We start from the raw sequence: 18,584 nt of genomic DNA, 5'->3' as shown, positions 1-18,584 counted from the left end.
ATTCCCAGTCATAACCCTAATTGCCCAACTCAAACCATCTTCTTTATTTGCTTCTTCATCTTTTATAAGTTGTTTAATTACCAAAGCAAACTATAATAAGTTTGAGAAGAAAAGGCTTCTCTCGTCAGTATGTCTTTGCATCTCTTGAAAGGGATATTTATAGAATGAAGTCATGAACCCTATAGCTAATTAAGGAAAGCCAATCAATTACAATAAAAATAAATAAATTCTATCCCTATAATAACACTAGGAAAATAAAGACTCCTAAAATCATGTTAATCAATTAACACAACAATACTCCCGGTCAAGTTAGTGCAAAGATGTTGCACATGCCAAACTTGCAAACCTAAGTATGAAAAGTACTTTTGTATGCACATCCGCTAGTTGTTCTTTTGACGGTTAATGAAGCAAACTCAAGGTACCACTTGTAACTTTTCTTTGATGAAGTGTCGATCAATTTCAACATATTTGGTTTGGTCATGTTGAACAAGATTCTGAGTATGCTATACTGATTGCGACTTTGTTGTCGCTGTACAAGGAAAGCTACCCTTTTTCAGACAATCTCAATTCTTTTGTAGCCAAAGAAGTTCACAAACATCTTGGGCTATAACTCTATATTCTGCTTCTGCACTAGATTTGACTACTATACTTTGCTTTCTGCTTCTCTAAGTAACTAGGTTCCCTCCTACTAGTGTATACTAACCGGATGTAGATCTTCTGTTATCTAGAGATGCACCCCAACCCACGTCTTTGAAGGCTTTTATCTAGAGGTGATTATGTTTCGAGAAAAATAGAGTTCCTGGAGCAGACTTCAGATACTGCAAAATGTAAAAGGCAGCTTGCATACGAACAGTGGTGGAGCTACCTTAGCTAAGGGGTTGCTCGAAAATTACATTGTTTAGCTACGTTAAAATTTTAATTTTATGTTTATATGCTATATGTTGACTTCCCTTATTTTTCTACATGTGTTATATTTTGTATATTCTGACACCCTAGTAAAATATCTGGCTCTGCCACTGCATACAAGGATCTCGATGATCATGCATGAACCAACTCACTAAGCTGACTGATTAGGCTATGTCTGTTATAGTGTGAGAGAGGTAAATAAGACCAACCTCTGCTATCTGTTCTTATCAACTGATTCTCCATCGTTGGTTTGTAACTTGTGATTGGTTGCAATAGGTGATTGTACTGGTTTGCAACCTGTCGTACCAGTTTCCTTCTAGAGATTTAGAATATACTTTCTTTAAGAAATAAAGATTCCTCTTTTGATCCAGCAGCCTCAATTTCTAAGAAATACTACAATTTTCCTGGATCTTTAATCTTAAATTCTTGTGGTAATAACTTCTTCAATCGGGTCATCTCCTCTTTGTCATTCCTGTCATTACTATGTCATCAACATAAACCAGTAGCAGAGTGAGTTTGCCCTTTTGATGTCTTATGAAGGGGGTGTGATTTGCTTAGTTGGTAACTGAAAGAGATCATCACTTAGCAAAGTCTGTCAAACCAAGCTTCAGAGAATTGCGCCAGTCCATACAAGGCTTTCTTCAGACTGTACACCTTTCTCTGACTTTGTTCAGTATCAAATCTAGGAGTGATCTCCGTATATACTTCTTGTTTTAAGTCTCCCTGAAAAATACATTCTTCACATCAAGCTGTTGCAAGTCCCAATCAAGATTTGCTGCATAGGATAAAAGAATCTGATATTTTCGTTTTTGCAACTGAAGAAAATATCTCCAGATAATCAACTCCATAGGTTTGAGTGAATTTCATAGCCACCTATCTTTATTTAAATCCTCCAATCAAGTTATTGACGTTTCACAGTGAAGATCCATTTGCTGCAAACCAACTTCTTGTCTGATGGTGAAATGACAAGTTCCCAAGTCTCCTTTTTTGGCAAGGCCTTTATTTTCTAGCTTGCTTTCATTTAGGATCTACAAAAGGTTCCGTCCAATTCTAGGGAATAGACATCTTTCGATCTGGATTCCCAGGGTGCCTAGAAAGGTGTTACATGGCTAGCAGCGAGGGGAACGATTCTAACAGCCGAGAATCTGAGGAAGAGAATGAGCTTTTGTAATGACAATTGGATGGTCATGGCCCTTTGAATATGGTTTTTCCTGATCTTTGTTGTCTAAATATGATACCAGAAGCATTAATTGAAGACACATAGAGTCCACATGGCTGGAATTTCTCCTTCAGAAAGTCACTCAATGATTGGGAGTTTGAAATAGTAGGTGAATTTCTGAAAGTTTTGGAAAGCTTCAAGGGAACAACAGTTAATTAAGACTCTATGATATGAGAAGGAAGTGGAAGGAAGCTCTCCACTGCCAAATCAGCATATACCAATCTCTAGTTTCAAATGGCCAACAAGACATAAGCAGGTTTTCGAAGAGCATTTCGGAAATAAGAGCTTCTTTTAAAGTTATAATATGTTTCTCTTGGCTGGTGGTTAGGAGAGCCTGTTTAATGCATGAGAATTTGCAGAGAATGGGTATTCAATTAAGCGATGTTTCTTATGTAAGGAGAAGAGTACAGAAAACAATAGCCATCTTTTTTTGCATTGTAGAATGACTGGAAAACTGTGGCAGATCTTTTTGAGCATGATTGAAATGGGTTATGCTAGAATCAATTATGGATTTGGTAAATGCTGATGTAAGGCGGGGGGATTCTGTAAGGCAAAAGAAGTGAAACTCTATCCCAGCTTGTATGTGGTGTATTGTGTGGATAGAGAGAAACGCTAGGTGTTTTCAAGAAAACATTAGTTCTTTAAATAGAATTTAGTCAAGATGTATTTTATCTTTGTATTTTTGGTGCAAGGAAAATTATGTTGAGGATGCTGAATCTTAAATAGATTTCATAGGTCCCTTGTGAAGAGATGCAATTAGTCCTTCTAAGATGAGCAACACTTTTGAACTGTAAATAAGGTGGTCAGCATTCCCTAAATGCTGATGAATATAGTGTTACCATTATAAAAAAAAAGAACAAAAGAAACAGAACTCTGATTTGGCTCTTATGTTTAGCATGCTATTTTCTTTATAAACACATTTTGATTCACAAGAATTACCATAATCATTTGTTGCTACACTATATTGGCATAATGTTAACATTTACAACTTGGAGCCTTCTAATCGGAGGACACTGCACCTTTCGTGTGTTCGATTAACAGCTTGTCAACTTTTTATAGTTGTTTTTAGAGAGTGAAAAGCATTTGAAAGATGTATCCACTAATCTCAGTCAGCCCAAGCATTCTCTGCCGATTAGGAACTTGAGCCAAAGGATTCCAACTCATGGAGCCACCCCTCTTCCTCAGCTCCTTAATGGCTTGGAAAATGAAGATTGAATTTCTATAGAATCAAATTAGAAAATCATTTTATTTTGATAAATTTCTTTGATACTACTGATTGTTTTATATTTTCTTTATATTTCATTATTCCATCTTGTGTTTAGGTGACTTTGTTGGTCTGTTAAATCTGCATTGCTGGCAATAACCATAATCTTATTTTCTGACAGATAGTGCTGGATCAACCTTCCCTGATGGGGGTTAATGTTTTGTGGGAGTCACAACTTGATTACCACATTCGCCATAGTGACTGGTTGGATGTATCAAGTCTCTTAGAGGCAATCCCATCATACGCATTAACCAGTGAAAGCCTCAGTGTCAGTTTGGATGGTGTACGCTCTTCATCAGTTGACGAATATCTTCAGAAACCTCATGACTGTGGCAGTTACATATATTCTCTTGAAGAGGTGGATGCTGTTTGCATGAATGTACCGAGTGTCCAAATATTCAGGTTTTCTGCGCACAGTATGTGCTCCATGTGGTTGCTAATGCTTATGGAGCGGGAACTTGCTAAGAAATTTATTTTTCTGAAGGATTACTGGGGATCTACTGCAGATATTGTGGCTCTTCTTGCCCAGTCAGGTTTTATTCGTGATGTGCATAAATCTTTACTGACGGATGAGCCCGCTGATAGCTGGTCAGAATCTGTACTGGCTATTAGTAATGCCAGAACTCATCCAGATTCCATCCAAGCATTTCATAAGGTTATCATACACTACTGTTCACAGCACAACTTGCTGAATTTCCTGGATCTTTACCTTGACCACCACAAATTGGCATTAGATCATGAATCAGTTTCTTGGATGCAGGATGCAGCAGTGAGTAAACTCGACTTATCATTATGTGATAATATTTTGCTTTGGCTTAGGTATCCAGTATGGATTTTCATTATGTGAGAACCTTAGAGTTTCAATCCTATTATTGATTGTTACTCGGCCATAATGGAAACCCATGTTCGTATGGTTTCCACTTCTGAAAGGCTGAAGTATCAAACTGTCTGTTGGAACCATGCAATCGGTGAAAGACGGTTCCATAGTGCTTTTGCAATGCAGAAACAAGTGGTTATATAGTCTCCTCAGCTTCTTTGCATAATGGACACCAGGATGCAATCTTAAAACGTCTCCTTCATTGCATACTCCCAGGTGGTTTATATTAGGGAAGCTATATGCTAGTATAAGCCTCCCTGGACGGTAATGCAGTCCTTCAGGATGCACTGATCACAGAGCTTCACTATTTTTCACTACGTGTAATATAAATTATGTCTAAATGAAAATGCTAGTGGAAGGTCAAACAAAATGATAATTCTCAAGTTCATTGACTAGCGGACATCTAGTTACATTTTTCAGAACTTGCATTCCTTTGCACCTTGCTCCATTGATGTCTTTTATGCCCTTTCACTAGAAGCCTTAAATTGTGCCTTGTCCTTAATTGCTGATTTCCTGTAAAAAGATTTATTGGTTTATAGAGCTATATATTTCCATCTTTCTTTAACTGAAGTTTTTACTTTTGAACTATCTTTTTGTCCTTTTTGACAGCCCAATTCACTAACTTTCTTGTTTTCTTTCTATATTATCATCAGGGAGATAACCAATGGGCCAAGTGGTTGCTTTTGCAAAGAGTCAAGGGGAAAGAGTATGAAGCTTCATTCTCTAATGCCCGTGCTGTTGTATCACATAATTTAGTTGCTGGTAACAGTTTCAGCACCATGGATATAGATGATATAATATGTACTGTTGATGACATCGCGGAAGGAGCAGGAGAAATAGCAGCTTTGGCCACATTGATGTATGCCCCAATTCCGATTCAAGATTGCTTGAGCAGTGGTAGCGTGAACAGGCTCTATAGTTCTGTACAGTGTACATTGGAGAATCTTAGGCCATTCCTCCAGCGCTTTCCTACTTTGTGGCGTGCACTAACTGCAGCATGTTTTGGACAAGATCCAACTTGCAGCAGTATAGGTCCTAAACCGAAATGTAAGTTGCTACTTTTTAATATCTCTAGGTTTGTGCCCCTAAATTTGCTTGTCACCTGGAAGGACCTCAAGAAGTTCTCCAGTGATGGAGTCACGTAGGCCTAACCAAAGTTGCACTTTTATCTGATTATAACCTTTTCCTTATTAACTATGCCTTCTGCAGTGTTTGGATATTCTGATTTATTAGACTATTTGAATTGGCGTGAGAGTGTATTCTTCTCTTCAGCACATGATACTTCACTCTCACAGATGCTTCCATGCTGGTTCCCTAAGGCTGTCCGGAGATTAATTCAGCTTTATGTACAGGTTGCCTATGAAACTCCAGTTGTCGTTTAACTTAATCACTTGCTCTTTAAAAAAGGTTTCATGGGATGGAAAGCAATGTAGGATCTTCCAACTACTATATACTATGGAGACAATAGTCTATCTTTGGCAGTTTCTAAGTTAATTATAACAAACTCTAACTATCAAATTCTTAATGTGCCTGTTTCATGCTTGGTTGTAATATCTCTGTTATGGTAGGGCCCACTTGGTTGGCAGTCGATTGCAGATTTGCCAGTGGATGATCCCTCTCTGTTGAGGGACATTGTTCCTTCTGACATCAGTCCCTTGTCCTGGGAAGGTGCCATCCAGAAACACATTGAGGAGGAGCTGTATGATTCTTCATTAAAGGTGAGTAATGCTTCTGTGATCATTTACTAATATTAAATTTTTGAGATATTAGGGGTAGAGTGTATTAGAAAAAATAATGCATGCATTAGCCTTGTGTATTACTAGTACCTTGTTTGGTACTCTTTTCCAACCTATGGGCATTAGTTATACACTCTATAGAGTATTAAGGTGTGTATTGCTAATACCATGGATTTCAAGGTAGTAGCAATGCAATGATTATAATGCATGCATTAGCATGATTAAAGACCCAATTGCCCCTCAAAACCTTTTTTACATCTTTTCCACCATAATAGTGGAGGATATCTTTGTAAATTAATTTTTTTATGCAATGCATACTATTTTTTTATGCATCAAACCAAATGATGCATAAAGTAATCTATGTATAATTAATGCAAGCATAACTACTACATGCATTGCTAATGCAAGCATTATTAATACACCCTATTTGACATTATTCTTATACACTCTACCAAACGACCCCTTAGTGTCATTTACGTATGCTTCTGAGTTCAAGTCTCACCGCCACCTATAGTCAAAAAAAGATTTTACATGCTTGCCCATAAAAAGATCAGGCCCGCTTGAGGCGTACTTAATCCTCAGTGCAACTCAAGCTAGGTGCTCTCCATCACTTAATTGGCCATTTAGTACGGGCACTACACAGTACACACCTCAACGTCCACATGCTCTATCTTAAAGGGAGACCACTAAAAAATAAATATAGAAGACAGATTGATCTATTGATGTTAAGGAAACGTTATGAATGAATATATTAGTAATTGTTGTGTTAACTTATAGATTTGTTTTTATCTCTAATCTGAATTAGAATGGTTTGTCTTTTGGAAATTTTAATATTGTTATTTATTTTTTTTCATAATGAAAGATGGAAATAATTTTTAATATTGTTATTAGTTCATGTATTTTTAATAAATTGCAATTTTTCAATGCTTTGCCCATATAATTATTGCAAGTATTAAGAGTATTTTGTATAACATTGTAGAATCAACTAGGGAGATGTTTATTTTTAATTATATGTAGTCTTGAATTCTTTTGATAAGGTGTATAATCTTTATTTCTTTCCTAATTTAGAATGTATGTGTGTACTGTTTAAACATCCAATAGCTTAGGAAAATCATTATGAAATAGACATCTCATTCTTTCTCGCATGTATTCTCATCTCTCATGGTATCCGAACCTTTAGTGAGAAAATAGTCAATATGCAGTTATTAGTGACATAATAGAAGATAAATCCCATTGTCGAGCACTCTGAGGTGGCATTGCTTCCTGGAGGCACTGCACATAAATCGGTACCACCAGTAAGGTCGGCAGGCTCGTGCAACCTAAGCCCCAAATTCATGTGCTACCAAAATCTCTTTTTTCTGGGAGTCACACGCCATTACCTCTGGCACATGCTGTCATTCCTGCCATTTTTTGGGCCACTGTTTCACTTGTTGGAGGTCGCCTCTTGGTTCTGATCTCACCCATCCAGGTTCCATCAACTTTTATCGACTGTTAACCCTTTTCCGGCAAATATTTGATAAGGTTCCAACGATAATGTTACTGTCCGGACCATTTTCTATGACTTCTTCAGCACCCTTTTGAGGCTTTTCACCTTTGGTGACTCTTTATAATCATATAATGTTTAGTTTGGTAGTGTATTTAATAATGACGAGTTCAATGTTGCATGCTGACCAGATTTAGCACATTCATAGGACAAAATATCACATTCAACACAGAAAAAATTATCAGAATCTGGTATTTTAAGTGGAGAAGGGTAGATAGGCGAACCCGTTATCCATTGAGTTTAGAATTGTGCACCGCTAGACCTCGGGGATTTCTCAGTTATATAAAACAATAGTTATCCGGATACTGGCTAATATATGTTAGGATTATTAGTTCATTCACCAGACACAATATAGGTCCAATCCAGAGGATCAACACTTAACAGTTATGTCACACATTTTTATAGGTCCAATAAAGTCATGCGAAGACGACCTAAAAATAAGTTTGAACTTCTCCTTCACTAGCGTTTTTATTTCCTTTATAAATGTATGTCAATATACGGTATATTTGAACAATCTTAGTTGTCCAGGTATCCAGCCTTATAATTGTTTTGACTAGATCTTGTGTCTGGCTAAAGATCTCTTGTGCCCGGCATGGATGAAGTTGAGGCTTGCCTCCAGAGTCTTCTGTGATAAAAAGATACCTCCAAAACTTAAAGGTAAGTTCTATAGAGTGGTGGTTAGACCGACATTGTTGTACGAGGCAAAGTGTTGTCCAGTTAAGAACCTCATGTTCAGAAGATGGATGTGTGGGCATACTAGGAGCGATGAGATTAGGAATGAGGTTATCCGGGTAAGGTAGGAGTGACCTCTGTGGTGGACAAGATGAGAGAAGCGAGATTGAGATGGTTTGGACATGAAGAGGAGATGTGCAGACGCCCTAGTGAGGAGGTGCGAGAGGTTGGATGTAGTTGGTACGAGAAGAGGTAGAGGTAGGCCAAAGACGCATTGGGGAGAAGCGATTAGACTGGACATGACGCAACTTTAGATTACTGTGGACATGACTTGAGATAGGAGGGTGTGAAGGTCGTGTATTGGGTAGAAAGTTAGTAGGTAGTGAAGTGTTGTGGTTTAGGCTTGTTGATGTTTTTCCTTGAACTAGCCGTATTCTTGCCGTTCTAGATTTTGATATCTATCATCATTTGTTTATTGTGTTTCGACTACTGCACTATTTTGTTGTTGTTCATATTCTTTTCTTGTAGGCTGTGCACTGCTTCTCTTGTTAGTTTTCATGTTTTCTTCTTCTTTATACCTGAAATTGCTGCACTTGAGTTGAGGGTCTTTTGAAAACCACCTCTGTACCTCCATGAGGTAGTGGTAAGGCGTGCATGCACTCTATCCTCCCTAGACCCCACTTATGGGATTTCACCGAGTATGTTGTTGTTGTTGTATCCTGAAGTGGAATGTGTGCATCATGGATCATAGACCCCCTTTTTCGAAAAAACAAAAGTGAGATTTCCCAAGGGAAGACATGGATTCTCCATCTAATTATCATATGTGGATGCCGTTTGCTTGAAGCAAAAGTATACTATGTGTAAGAAAATGAAGAAGAAAGATATATTCAGAGAAAAGTCCAATTTTTCATCTGCTAAATTATACATAGTAATTCTCATGGCAGAGGATACACAATATTTTGTAGTAGGGCAAACTGACAGAAGGGTTTTTCAATATTTTATGTTCTCTCTTTTCATGTCATGTCAAACTCAATTGGTTTATCATGCTATCGGCTAAGTTATACGTAGTAATTCTCATGGCATAGGATAAGGATACACAATATTTTATTGCTCTTGTATTTTGATGTCATCCAAATGGATATATTCAGATTACATTGGTTGGAAATATCTTTGATGGAATTTGAAAGTTTGTTAAGGTGCTCACAATTTGCCTTCCATGTATTCTGGGTCCTTTTCTAATTTTTAACCGTGTTCATGTTATCATCCCTAATCCAATTCACTCTCTGGCTTTAGGAATCTAAAGTCGGAATTGAGCACCATTTACATCGTGGACGTGCACTGGCAGCTTTTAATCAGCTGCTGTCAAATAGAGTTCAAAAGTTGAAGTCAGAAAGTTCACGTAGGCAGCATGGGACTCCAGTGCAAGGCCAAACGAACATCCAGTCAGACGTGCAGATGCTTCTTTCACCTATTACACAGAGCGAACAGTTGTTTCTTTCATCTGTAAGGATCATTTTCTTCTAATCAGTTAACAAACTGGCATTCTTCTTTTTCTAATTTCAGTCATATCAACCCTATATCTACTTCTTTTGTCCTTTCATAGTCATAATGTGAAAACTGAAATACCTTATGTTAGTATACAAGGAAAATCTGTCTTTTCACTACAGTTCTTGAAGTGTCGTTTTGCTCTTTCAGCATCATATATTATAGAAAAGTTCTTAAGGAGCCAATTAAACAATAGAATTTTGAAAAATCTTGTGTGAATGACTTCAAGATGCTTTATCTACTGCACCTCTGTGACAGCATGTTAGTGAAAATACCTGATATTAATAGTCGTAGTTGGTATCATTTGAATCAAATTACAGTCAAATAGTTTCGCTTTCATATCTTTTGTCTTGGGTCTTACTTTTCTTCGAGTTTTTTGTTAAGTATTTTATTTATGCTTCAAGGTAGTAAAAAAGGTAGAACTTACTATGTAAGAGCTATCATAAGAATAATGTATTGAAAGAATATAAATATTTAGAAGATGCACCTTCTCTAAATGCTCTTTGGTTGGAGTGCACTAGAAGACTGCTCTTTATTATGCTGGACTACAAATCGCTGAAAGACAAGAGTCCTATGATGAAATAGTCCATTTATGTGTGAGAGACTTCTATAAAACAAGCTGAAGTGTATATGCAAGAACTCTCAGAGTTTCACATTCTGTTGATAGCGTATTCTGATTTTTATTCCTCTTAAGCATTTGTTGGTTTACATATTTAGGTTGTTCCCCTTGCTATTGTGCATTTCGCTGATTCAGTGTTGGTGGCATCTTGTGCTCTTCTATTGGAGTTGTGTGGTCTATCTCCTGGTATACTCCAAATTGATGTTGCGGCTTTGAGAAGAATAGCCTCCTTTAATAAATCTGGCCCTTGTTCCAATCACCTTCAACAACTTTCCCCCAGGGGGTCTTCATTTCATTCAAATAATAGTGACAATAATATCACTGAATCTCTAGCACGAGGATTGGCAGATGATTATTGCCAGAATGATTGGTTCAATCAAGCTATTCAAAAAAGTGATCAGTACACAACCTCTGACAGACAGCCATCTCGAGCTCTCATGCTTGTCCTGCAACATTTGGAAACATCAAGTCTTCCGTCATCAGCTGATGGAGTGACTTGTGGCTCTTGGTTGTTAACTGGTAACGGTGATGGAGTTGAACTGAGGTCTCAGCAAAAAACTGCTAGTGAACACTGGAGTTTGGTAACAACATTTTGTCAGGCGCATCAACTTCCTGTGAGCACCAGATATCTTGCTTTATTAGCAAGAGACAATGACTGGGTATGAGCTTATTAAACATCATTGCTGACTTAAAACTTTTTCTTGCTATGGACTATTTATGGGTGTTTCTTTTTTTCCCAGATTGGTTTTCTCTCGGAAGCTCAAATTGGAGGCTACACCTTGGAGGCAGTGATGGAAGTAGTAAGCTTCATATCTATTTCACTGTTACGTTTCCCATGTTGGTGGAGGAAATGGGCTGTTATCTCCTTATATGTTCTTGGGCAATCTCCACCTCTTAAGCTAGCACAAGGTGAGGATTGCTCAAGACTATATAAGAATACCACTAACTATCCACACTTACCGCACCATCATGACCTCTTGAACTGTCTTTTGGGGTTGAGTTGTACTAAAGTCATTGGGGTAATTGGAATGGGTTTATCCGATGTTGGACCACCATGTTATAATGTGCACGCTCCAGATGTCAGTCTTGGGCATGTTAGAAATCCCATATTGGTTGTGGAAATGGGTAATTGGTCTTCTTATATGGTTTTGGGCGATTCCCCTCAAGAGCTAGCTTTTGGGTTGAGTGAGGCCCAAGGTCCAATTCTTGGCAATCACTACATGTTCCCTTGCTAAGTCGTTACTGCTACAAATTTCTCCTTTCAGTTTTATTTTGGATGAGGAAAAGACCTTCTGTTGCTAACTCATAATTTCATCTCACTTGATTTATGTACTACCTGTCAGGCATTAAAGGAGTTCGGTGATGCACGTCTGAAAACCCACATACTAACAATTTTGAAGAGTACACAATCAAGGAAAAAATTTAGCTCTTCGTCAAGTTCAGATACTGGAGAAAAGAAGAATGGGACATCATTTCCAGATGAGAATGTGTATGCACCGGCCGAACTATTTGGAATTATCGCTGAATGCGAGAGGCAAGCAAGGCCTGGAGAAGCTTTTCTTCTGCAAGCAAAGAATTTATGCTGGTCACTTTTGGCTGCAATTGCTTCTTGTTTTCCAGACGTCTCTTCGTTGTCTTGCCTGACAGTTTGGCTAGAAATAACTGCAGCAAGGTTGCCATCATGATTTCTGTTTCTTTTCCATTAATTAATAAAATTCTACCTTCTTTCATATATGCTCACTACTTTCTGGAAATTTATTTCCCATGGACATCCTTTACAGGGAAACATCAGCCATCAAAGTTAATAATGCTGCTTCCCAGATTGCAAACAATGTCGCGGCTGCTGTGGAAGCCACAAATTCCCTACCTGCATCTGCCAAAGCACCTACAGTTCATTATAATCGCAAAAACCCAAAGCGTCGACGACTCATGGAGCCTGTGTCAGTGAATTCCTTAATTTTCACAATCCCTGATGTACGAAAGGCAGATGGTAATGTAAGAATTCAAGACATGACTGCTGGAGAGGAATGTGAAAAGCAAGCTGATCAGGACGAGAAAGTTTCAAATGACTCTGATGAAGTGGCTGGTTCTTTGTCTAGAATGGTTGCTGTGCTTTGTGAACAACATTTATTCCTTCCTCTGCTCAGGGCTTTTGAAATGTTTCTTCCTTCATGTTCACTCTTACCTTTTATCCGAGCTCTTCAGGTATGCTGAACTGTTGATGTCAACTACACGTTACCTTTTTTAAATGAAGGGGCATTACTTCAGAATCTTATAATTGCTGAAAATTTTCTTAGCTTCAGACTGACAGTTGTTAAATGTTTCATCACTGCTCTTGCTGTCTTCCCTTGTTGTTTGCCATATTGAAAGCACAATATTGGTAGTTGTAATGGTGCCAATTGAGAATATAATAACTAGGTAAATAAAAGTGTGCTCTCTCTAACTACTTAAACTTTTAGATGAGATGGTCACACCCTTTAACTTCGTGCCAAAGAAGGCAAAGGTCCGGGGTTTGAGTCTCACCATCACCCTTTAAAAAAGAATTTTCATGTGCTTGGCCATGGAAAAGAATTAGGCCCGCAAGTGAGAGGGTGTGTTGAGAATATATGAAGTGTTTTTTCTAACAACTTAAGTTTTTAGATGAGATGGTCACACACTATAGTGCCAAATACAACGTTGAGATTCACAGCTTTTCAAATTGCCACCCAGCTGATTGTCTCATGACATAATTGACTCCTTACATTCATAATATTTTAGTAGTCCACTCTTGTCCCCTCAGGGTTTTTCACATTGCAAGGTGCAATTTTGACTTGCATCGTTATGACAAAGCTCCTGGGAAGAGTCTCAAGTTGGTCTTAGAATTGCTACAGCTACTACTCATGAATAATAGTGTTTCCAGATGTATATGCAGGATCCTTTTCACTGTTTGGACAAAAAGATGTAATCAATACTTTAAAGCTATTGACTTATATATTTAGTGGTAAGTTTTCTTTGGGGTTGGGGTGACTTGTTATGTAATAATTATCAAGTCATGTTATATGTTTTCCTCACTTATGCACCTGTAACATTGGTGTCGTGTTGGCCAAGTTATCCCTGATTGCTGCTGCCTTCCCTTTGTTCCCCTTAGTTTGTGCAATTTGGTGTTATAACACTGTGAAGTGATATTATTTCCATCTTCATTTCTTTTTCCTTCATGACTTCTATTGCTTCCTTGAAAGTGGATATCGGTATCCTTAATTTTATTTCCCATGCTGACCTGCTAATTGCAATGAACTTGGAAGGGGGAGAGAGAAATTTTGTGGGACTTGGCAAGAGTAGTTCATCGGATAGCTACTGATTTTTTTTGTATGGAGCCTTTTTATGTCAAGAGAAAGCTGCGTGTTATGGTTGTCAAGCAGAGGATGAAGGATTTACTTTCTTAGTTTGTATAAAGGATTCCCTTTACTCTTTAAAGTTATTATCTCTTGTAACTCCAGACTTTAGGAAAAAAGAACAGAACTAAAATATTGGGATACAATCTCATTGGTGTCTAGCACACTCTTAAAAATACTAAATCAGAACAGAAGTGTTGTTGCTTCCTTGCATGTGTAACATATCTCATTGGTTTCTGGCAGACATCTAAATATAAAAATAATACATCATCAGAACGAAATGATGTTGTTTCTAGTGTACAATATCATGTGCAGTGCTGTTCCTATTGTGTAATATTATGTGTAACTAAGTCGTTTCATTTAATAAGATACACATGTTGTGAATATATTAACAGTTGTCTAATTCCATATACCCCAAATCTTGCTGTTTCGTTTCCAGGCATTTTCTCAAATGCGCCTCTCTGAAGCATCAGCTCATCTGGGATCCTTTTCTGCTAGAATTAAGGAAGAACCTCATGTATACACACAAGCTGGAAAAGAAGGGAAAATTGGAAGTGTATGGATAAGTTCTACTGCTGTGAAAGCTGCTAATGCGATGCTCTCAAGATGTCCTTCACCTTATGAAAAAAGATGCTTATTACACCTCCTCACTGCCACTGATTTTGGTGATGGAGGTTCTGCTGCAACATGTTATCAACGACTCTACTTCAAAGTAAATTTGGCAGAACCTTCTCTTCGCAAAAATGATGGCCTACATCTTGGAAACGAGCCACTAGATGATGCTTCACTTTTAACAGCTTTAGAGGAACATGGGCACTGGGAACAGGCACGCAATTGGGCTAAGCATTTAGAGGCCAGTGGTGGGTCTTGGAAATCTGCAACACACCATGTTACCGAAACACAGGTATTCGGCTTACTATTTAGAACTCTCTTTCCTCTTGTCAGCTTTTAACTCAAGCATCATTCTTCTAGAGCTGTTTCTTTCTGTGAGTTAGGATTTTTTTTGTGGCTTTGATTCCTTTTTTAAGATGCATTTAATTACCACTTGCAGTACAAAAATAGCTAGGGATTTTTTTTTTTTGGAAATCTTTATTCTGTTTCTTTCCAAATCAACATTCCTTGTAGTATTGTTCACCATATAACAATCCTATTTACCTAATAACAATTTCTCAAGTGTAATGCCTGAACAGTTTGTCCATGTTACAAGCTACCCCTTTGTGTTCTATAGCATAGGAAATTTGTCTTCCCTTCTCTAATCCCCTTTTATACTTCTCTTTCCTTTTCCTTGTCTTCTGAAGGGGATATTTGGTGTGGGGAGGGGCTTGGGTTGGCTGCAACATAATATATAAGTCACCTCACAGTTTGTGTCATCCATTCAATGGACAGAGGAATTCATTTCAAGTGTTTTCGCTATTGAGTCAGTGAAGACATAAAAGTTCTGATGCGCAATAGTCTTATATTGTGTCATTTATCAAAAAAAATCGCTTACATAGATTTCTGTGGAACTAATTACTAAATTGATTCAAGATGAAAGGAGCTGTTTCAATCAAAGAAAGGATATATCAAAATCCTATGCTTGTTTCTCTTGACTGGAGGCAGGAACATAGTAAAGCGTACTGATTTGATTTCTCGACTGACTGATGAAAGAAGAATTGTATGCATTCACATGGGTTTAGAAAAAATTAACCTAATGATATGTCATATGTGCTGTAACAAGTATTCGGCGGTTCTAGTTGTGGGGAAAATAAAGGATGTGCAACATGACTGGTCACGGGAATCAATCTTAGATTGCCATGGCATTTACAGAGAGTGGTGCATCTCAGTTGCCATTTCTTTCTTAATTTGAAGCAATACAATTCTTGTTTTTAGAGCCATCAAAGGTTTCATGGACTTTGCAACTCTTATGTTCCAAAGTCTTAGTTGGCTTAGAAAGCTAAATGAGACTTTTGTTAAAGATATTTATAATGACATTAACATATGGAAATACTTCCAATAGAAAAGGATGACTTTATGAAAACTTAAAACAACTTGTATATCTATTGATCATAGTTTAGTATGTTTTTCAAAATCAAACTAAGTTAATGTCTTTGGGGTTGAGGGCAATGGGAAAAGGACATCTTGATTGTGAAGGTCACTTATTTCTTATATTAATTAACAATGATCAAGAGCCTAATGTTAAATGCAACATTTTCTGTACCACATTCAGAACTTGGAAGTTAAAAACTTAAAATTGCTATTGAGCGGCTACGTGAATACAATTTTAGTACTAAATGCTGAATGGACCATTGAAAACAGGAAAAAAAAAGACTTGAAGAGCAATAATCATTAATCAGTCAAATTCTTGGAGAAGTATACTGGACCTGTGTATGAGATCGTACATGTTCCAGATTTCTTACTTTCTGATTATCCTTGTGCCCGTGGTTCTTAATTTCCACGGCTTTCAGTGTTTATCTTAAGATCTTTTAACTATAATCTATCTAGAGATATCATTGATGTCCATCTGGACAGTGTCGTGTCATATGTGCTATCTTGGTGGTGTAATTGTTTGTCCCTTTGGTGTTTCTTCTTTTGTATGATTTCTGTTATATGGCGTATTACCATATCTTGCAATCTGCTGTTGTTATCTAATGATTTGTCCATCCTTTATTTTTTGCATAGCTTTCTCATTGTAGTTGACTCATGACTGCAATTTTTTTATCAATCTATTCCTCTTACAATCTCCTTCTCTCCCTGTGTTTATGTTCATGCATGAAGGCTGAGTCCATGGTTGCAGAGTGGAAGGAGTTTCTTTGGGATGTTCCGGAAGAAAGGGCTGCTTTATGGGGTCACTGCCAGACTCTCTTTCTTAGATATTCCTTTCCACCATTGCAGGTATTTTAGTTACATTGTGAGACAGATGTAACATCAGCCTATCCTGCAGTTTGTTTCATTTTCAAATTAAGTAAATTTTGCTCTCTATTTTTCTTGCTGTTAATTAAGAATGTGTGTTGGGGGAGGGGGGGTGTTTGTCTGGATGCTTTTTCACCTGATGATTGCTATTGAGACTTATTTAATTTCCTTATCCGGGTGCGGTGAACCTTTAATCTGTAGGTGGGATTATTTTTCCTTAAGCATGCAGAGGCAGCGGAGAAAGATCTCCCAGCCAGAGAGCTTCATGAACTGTTGTTGCTTTCTCTACAATGGTTGAGTGGAATGATTACTCAATGCAGCCCGTAAGTGTTTTACTGAGCTCCCCCATTTGACATATTCATTTGTAATACCTCTTGATATGACTCTTGGATAAATGTATCAGAGTTTGTCCCTTGCATCTTTTGAGAGAAATTGAAACTAGAGCATGGCTATTGGCTGTTGAATCAGAGACTCAAGTGAAAAGTGAGGGAGAGCTTACCCTTTCTAGTCGTGAACCTGCAAGTGGCAAGGGGCCTAACATTATTGACCGAACTGCAAGCATTATTACTAAAATGGATAACCACATTAATTCAGTGAGAAACAAATCTGGAGAGAGGAATGATACAAGAGAAAGTAACCAATCACATCTCAAGACCACTCAGATGTCAGATTCTAGCTCAGGTACCATTTTGGGCAGTGCAAAAGTTAAAAGGAGAGCCAAAGGCTTTGTGACCTCAAGAAAGTCTTTAGCTGATCCAGTGGACAGAAGTAATGAGCCTGAAACTGGCTCCATTAATTTTAATGTGAAGGAGGATTCACAGCTACCTGATGAAAACCTTAAAATAGAAGCAACTTTCTCAAAGTGGGAGGAAAGAGTTGGACCTGCAGAGCTAGAACGGGCTGTCCTTTCTCTTCTGGAATTTGGACAAATTGCGGCTTCCCGACAGCTTCAACATAAATTATCTCCAGGTTGCATACCATCTGAATTTAAACTTGTTGATGCTTCCCTAAAGCTTGCTGCAATTGCCACCCCAAACAACAAAGCATCGATATTGGTGCTTGATGGTGAACTTCGTTCTGTTATGCAGTCATACGATCTTTTCCCTAATCAACACGTGATTGATCCTCTCCAGGTAATCATTTGGTTTTATCTCCTCTTTTTTCTTTTGTTCCAGGTCATTTAGGTTGACAAAAATATATATTTGACTGTCCTTCATATCCCTCTTTCCCCAATCATTTCTGCATTGACAATTCGAAACACTATACAACACTTAGGCATTTATTTTCCTGGTTTAGCTTTCCAACCAATTGCTCTGAGGCTCCAGGGCTGGAGATGCATTCCGTTTAACACGAAAACTGGAAGGCTTGGTAGTGGGAGCGTAAGGAGGTGGGTGGAAGGAGAAGGGGGGGGGGGGGGGGGAGGAGGACCCATAAGTTGGTCACCCTAACTTGTGTATTTTTAGCTAATAAGCACTTTTAGTTTGACCAAGATTTTTACTATGTTATGCTTAATATTTTTTTGTAGTTATCAAAATGCCTTTTCCCAAAACAAAACCTTTAACATCCTCTCTGTTTCATATCCTCATTTGTCCTTTTTCTTGCAAAGATACTTTTAAATCTATAATGTTTTGTAAAAATATTAAGGATATTTTGGTCATTTTATCAAAAGAAGAGCTTATCAACACTTCTTTACCGAACACGTCAAGTGCTTATTATTAGTTTCAGCACTGTAAACCAAATACCTAACTGCATGTTTTAAAAATAATTTCAGCACTTAAAGTGCTTACCAACATGTAATGTTTAATTTGACATTCTTTCAACTAGTGCTTCACCAACATAAAAATGGGCTAGACTTGGGTTATGTTGTTATTCATGATCAGACTTCTACTTTGACACTTTGATTTAGCTTTCATCATTTGAAATTTCAGTTGTCCTTGATTCTT

At 37.7% G+C, this 18,584-nt stretch overlaps 2 protein-coding genes across 3 annotated transcripts in view; both read left to right on the top strand.

The window, feature by feature from the left end:
* Window positions 1–18,584, top strand: part of LOC125812687 (tRNA(His) guanylyltransferase 1-like) — an 81,737-nt gene that overhangs the window by 25,573 nt on the left and 37,580 nt on the right. The gene's annotated exons all lie outside the window — the stretch shown is intronic.
* Window positions 1–18,584, top strand: part of LOC125812685 (uncharacterized) — a 46,628-nt gene that overhangs the window by 25,599 nt on the left and 2,445 nt on the right. The window contains exons 10-22 of the mRNA XM_049492175.1: window positions 3,511–4,158; window positions 4,920–5,313; window positions 5,476–5,618; window positions 5,835–5,984; window positions 9,511–9,720; window positions 10,480–11,040; window positions 11,122–11,181; window positions 11,725–12,053; window positions 12,163–12,586; window positions 14,192–14,656; window positions 16,507–16,623; window positions 16,843–16,964; window positions 17,045–17,774. Coding sequence (XP_049348132.1) covers window positions 3,511–4,158; window positions 4,920–5,313; window positions 5,476–5,618; window positions 5,835–5,984; window positions 9,511–9,720; window positions 10,480–11,040; window positions 11,122–11,181; window positions 11,725–12,053; window positions 12,163–12,586; window positions 14,192–14,656; window positions 16,507–16,623; window positions 16,843–16,964; window positions 17,045–17,774 — 4,353 coding nt within the window. The remainder of the gene's footprint in view (window positions 1–3,510; window positions 4,159–4,919; window positions 5,314–5,475; window positions 5,619–5,834; window positions 5,985–9,510; window positions 9,721–10,479; window positions 11,041–11,121; window positions 11,182–11,724; window positions 12,054–12,162; window positions 12,587–14,191; window positions 14,657–16,506; window positions 16,624–16,842; window positions 16,965–17,044; window positions 17,775–18,584) is intronic.

Source organism: Solanum verrucosum, unplaced genomic scaffold (assembly GCF_900185275.1).
Source record: "Solanum verrucosum unplaced genomic scaffold, falcon-dt-bn FXZP01000275.1, whole genome shotgun sequence".
Classification (NCBI taxonomy): domain Eukaryota; kingdom Viridiplantae; phylum Streptophyta; class Magnoliopsida; order Solanales; family Solanaceae; genus Solanum; species Solanum verrucosum.
Note: the sequence above shows the minus strand (reverse complement) of the source record. Positions and strands in the feature narration are given on the sequence as shown.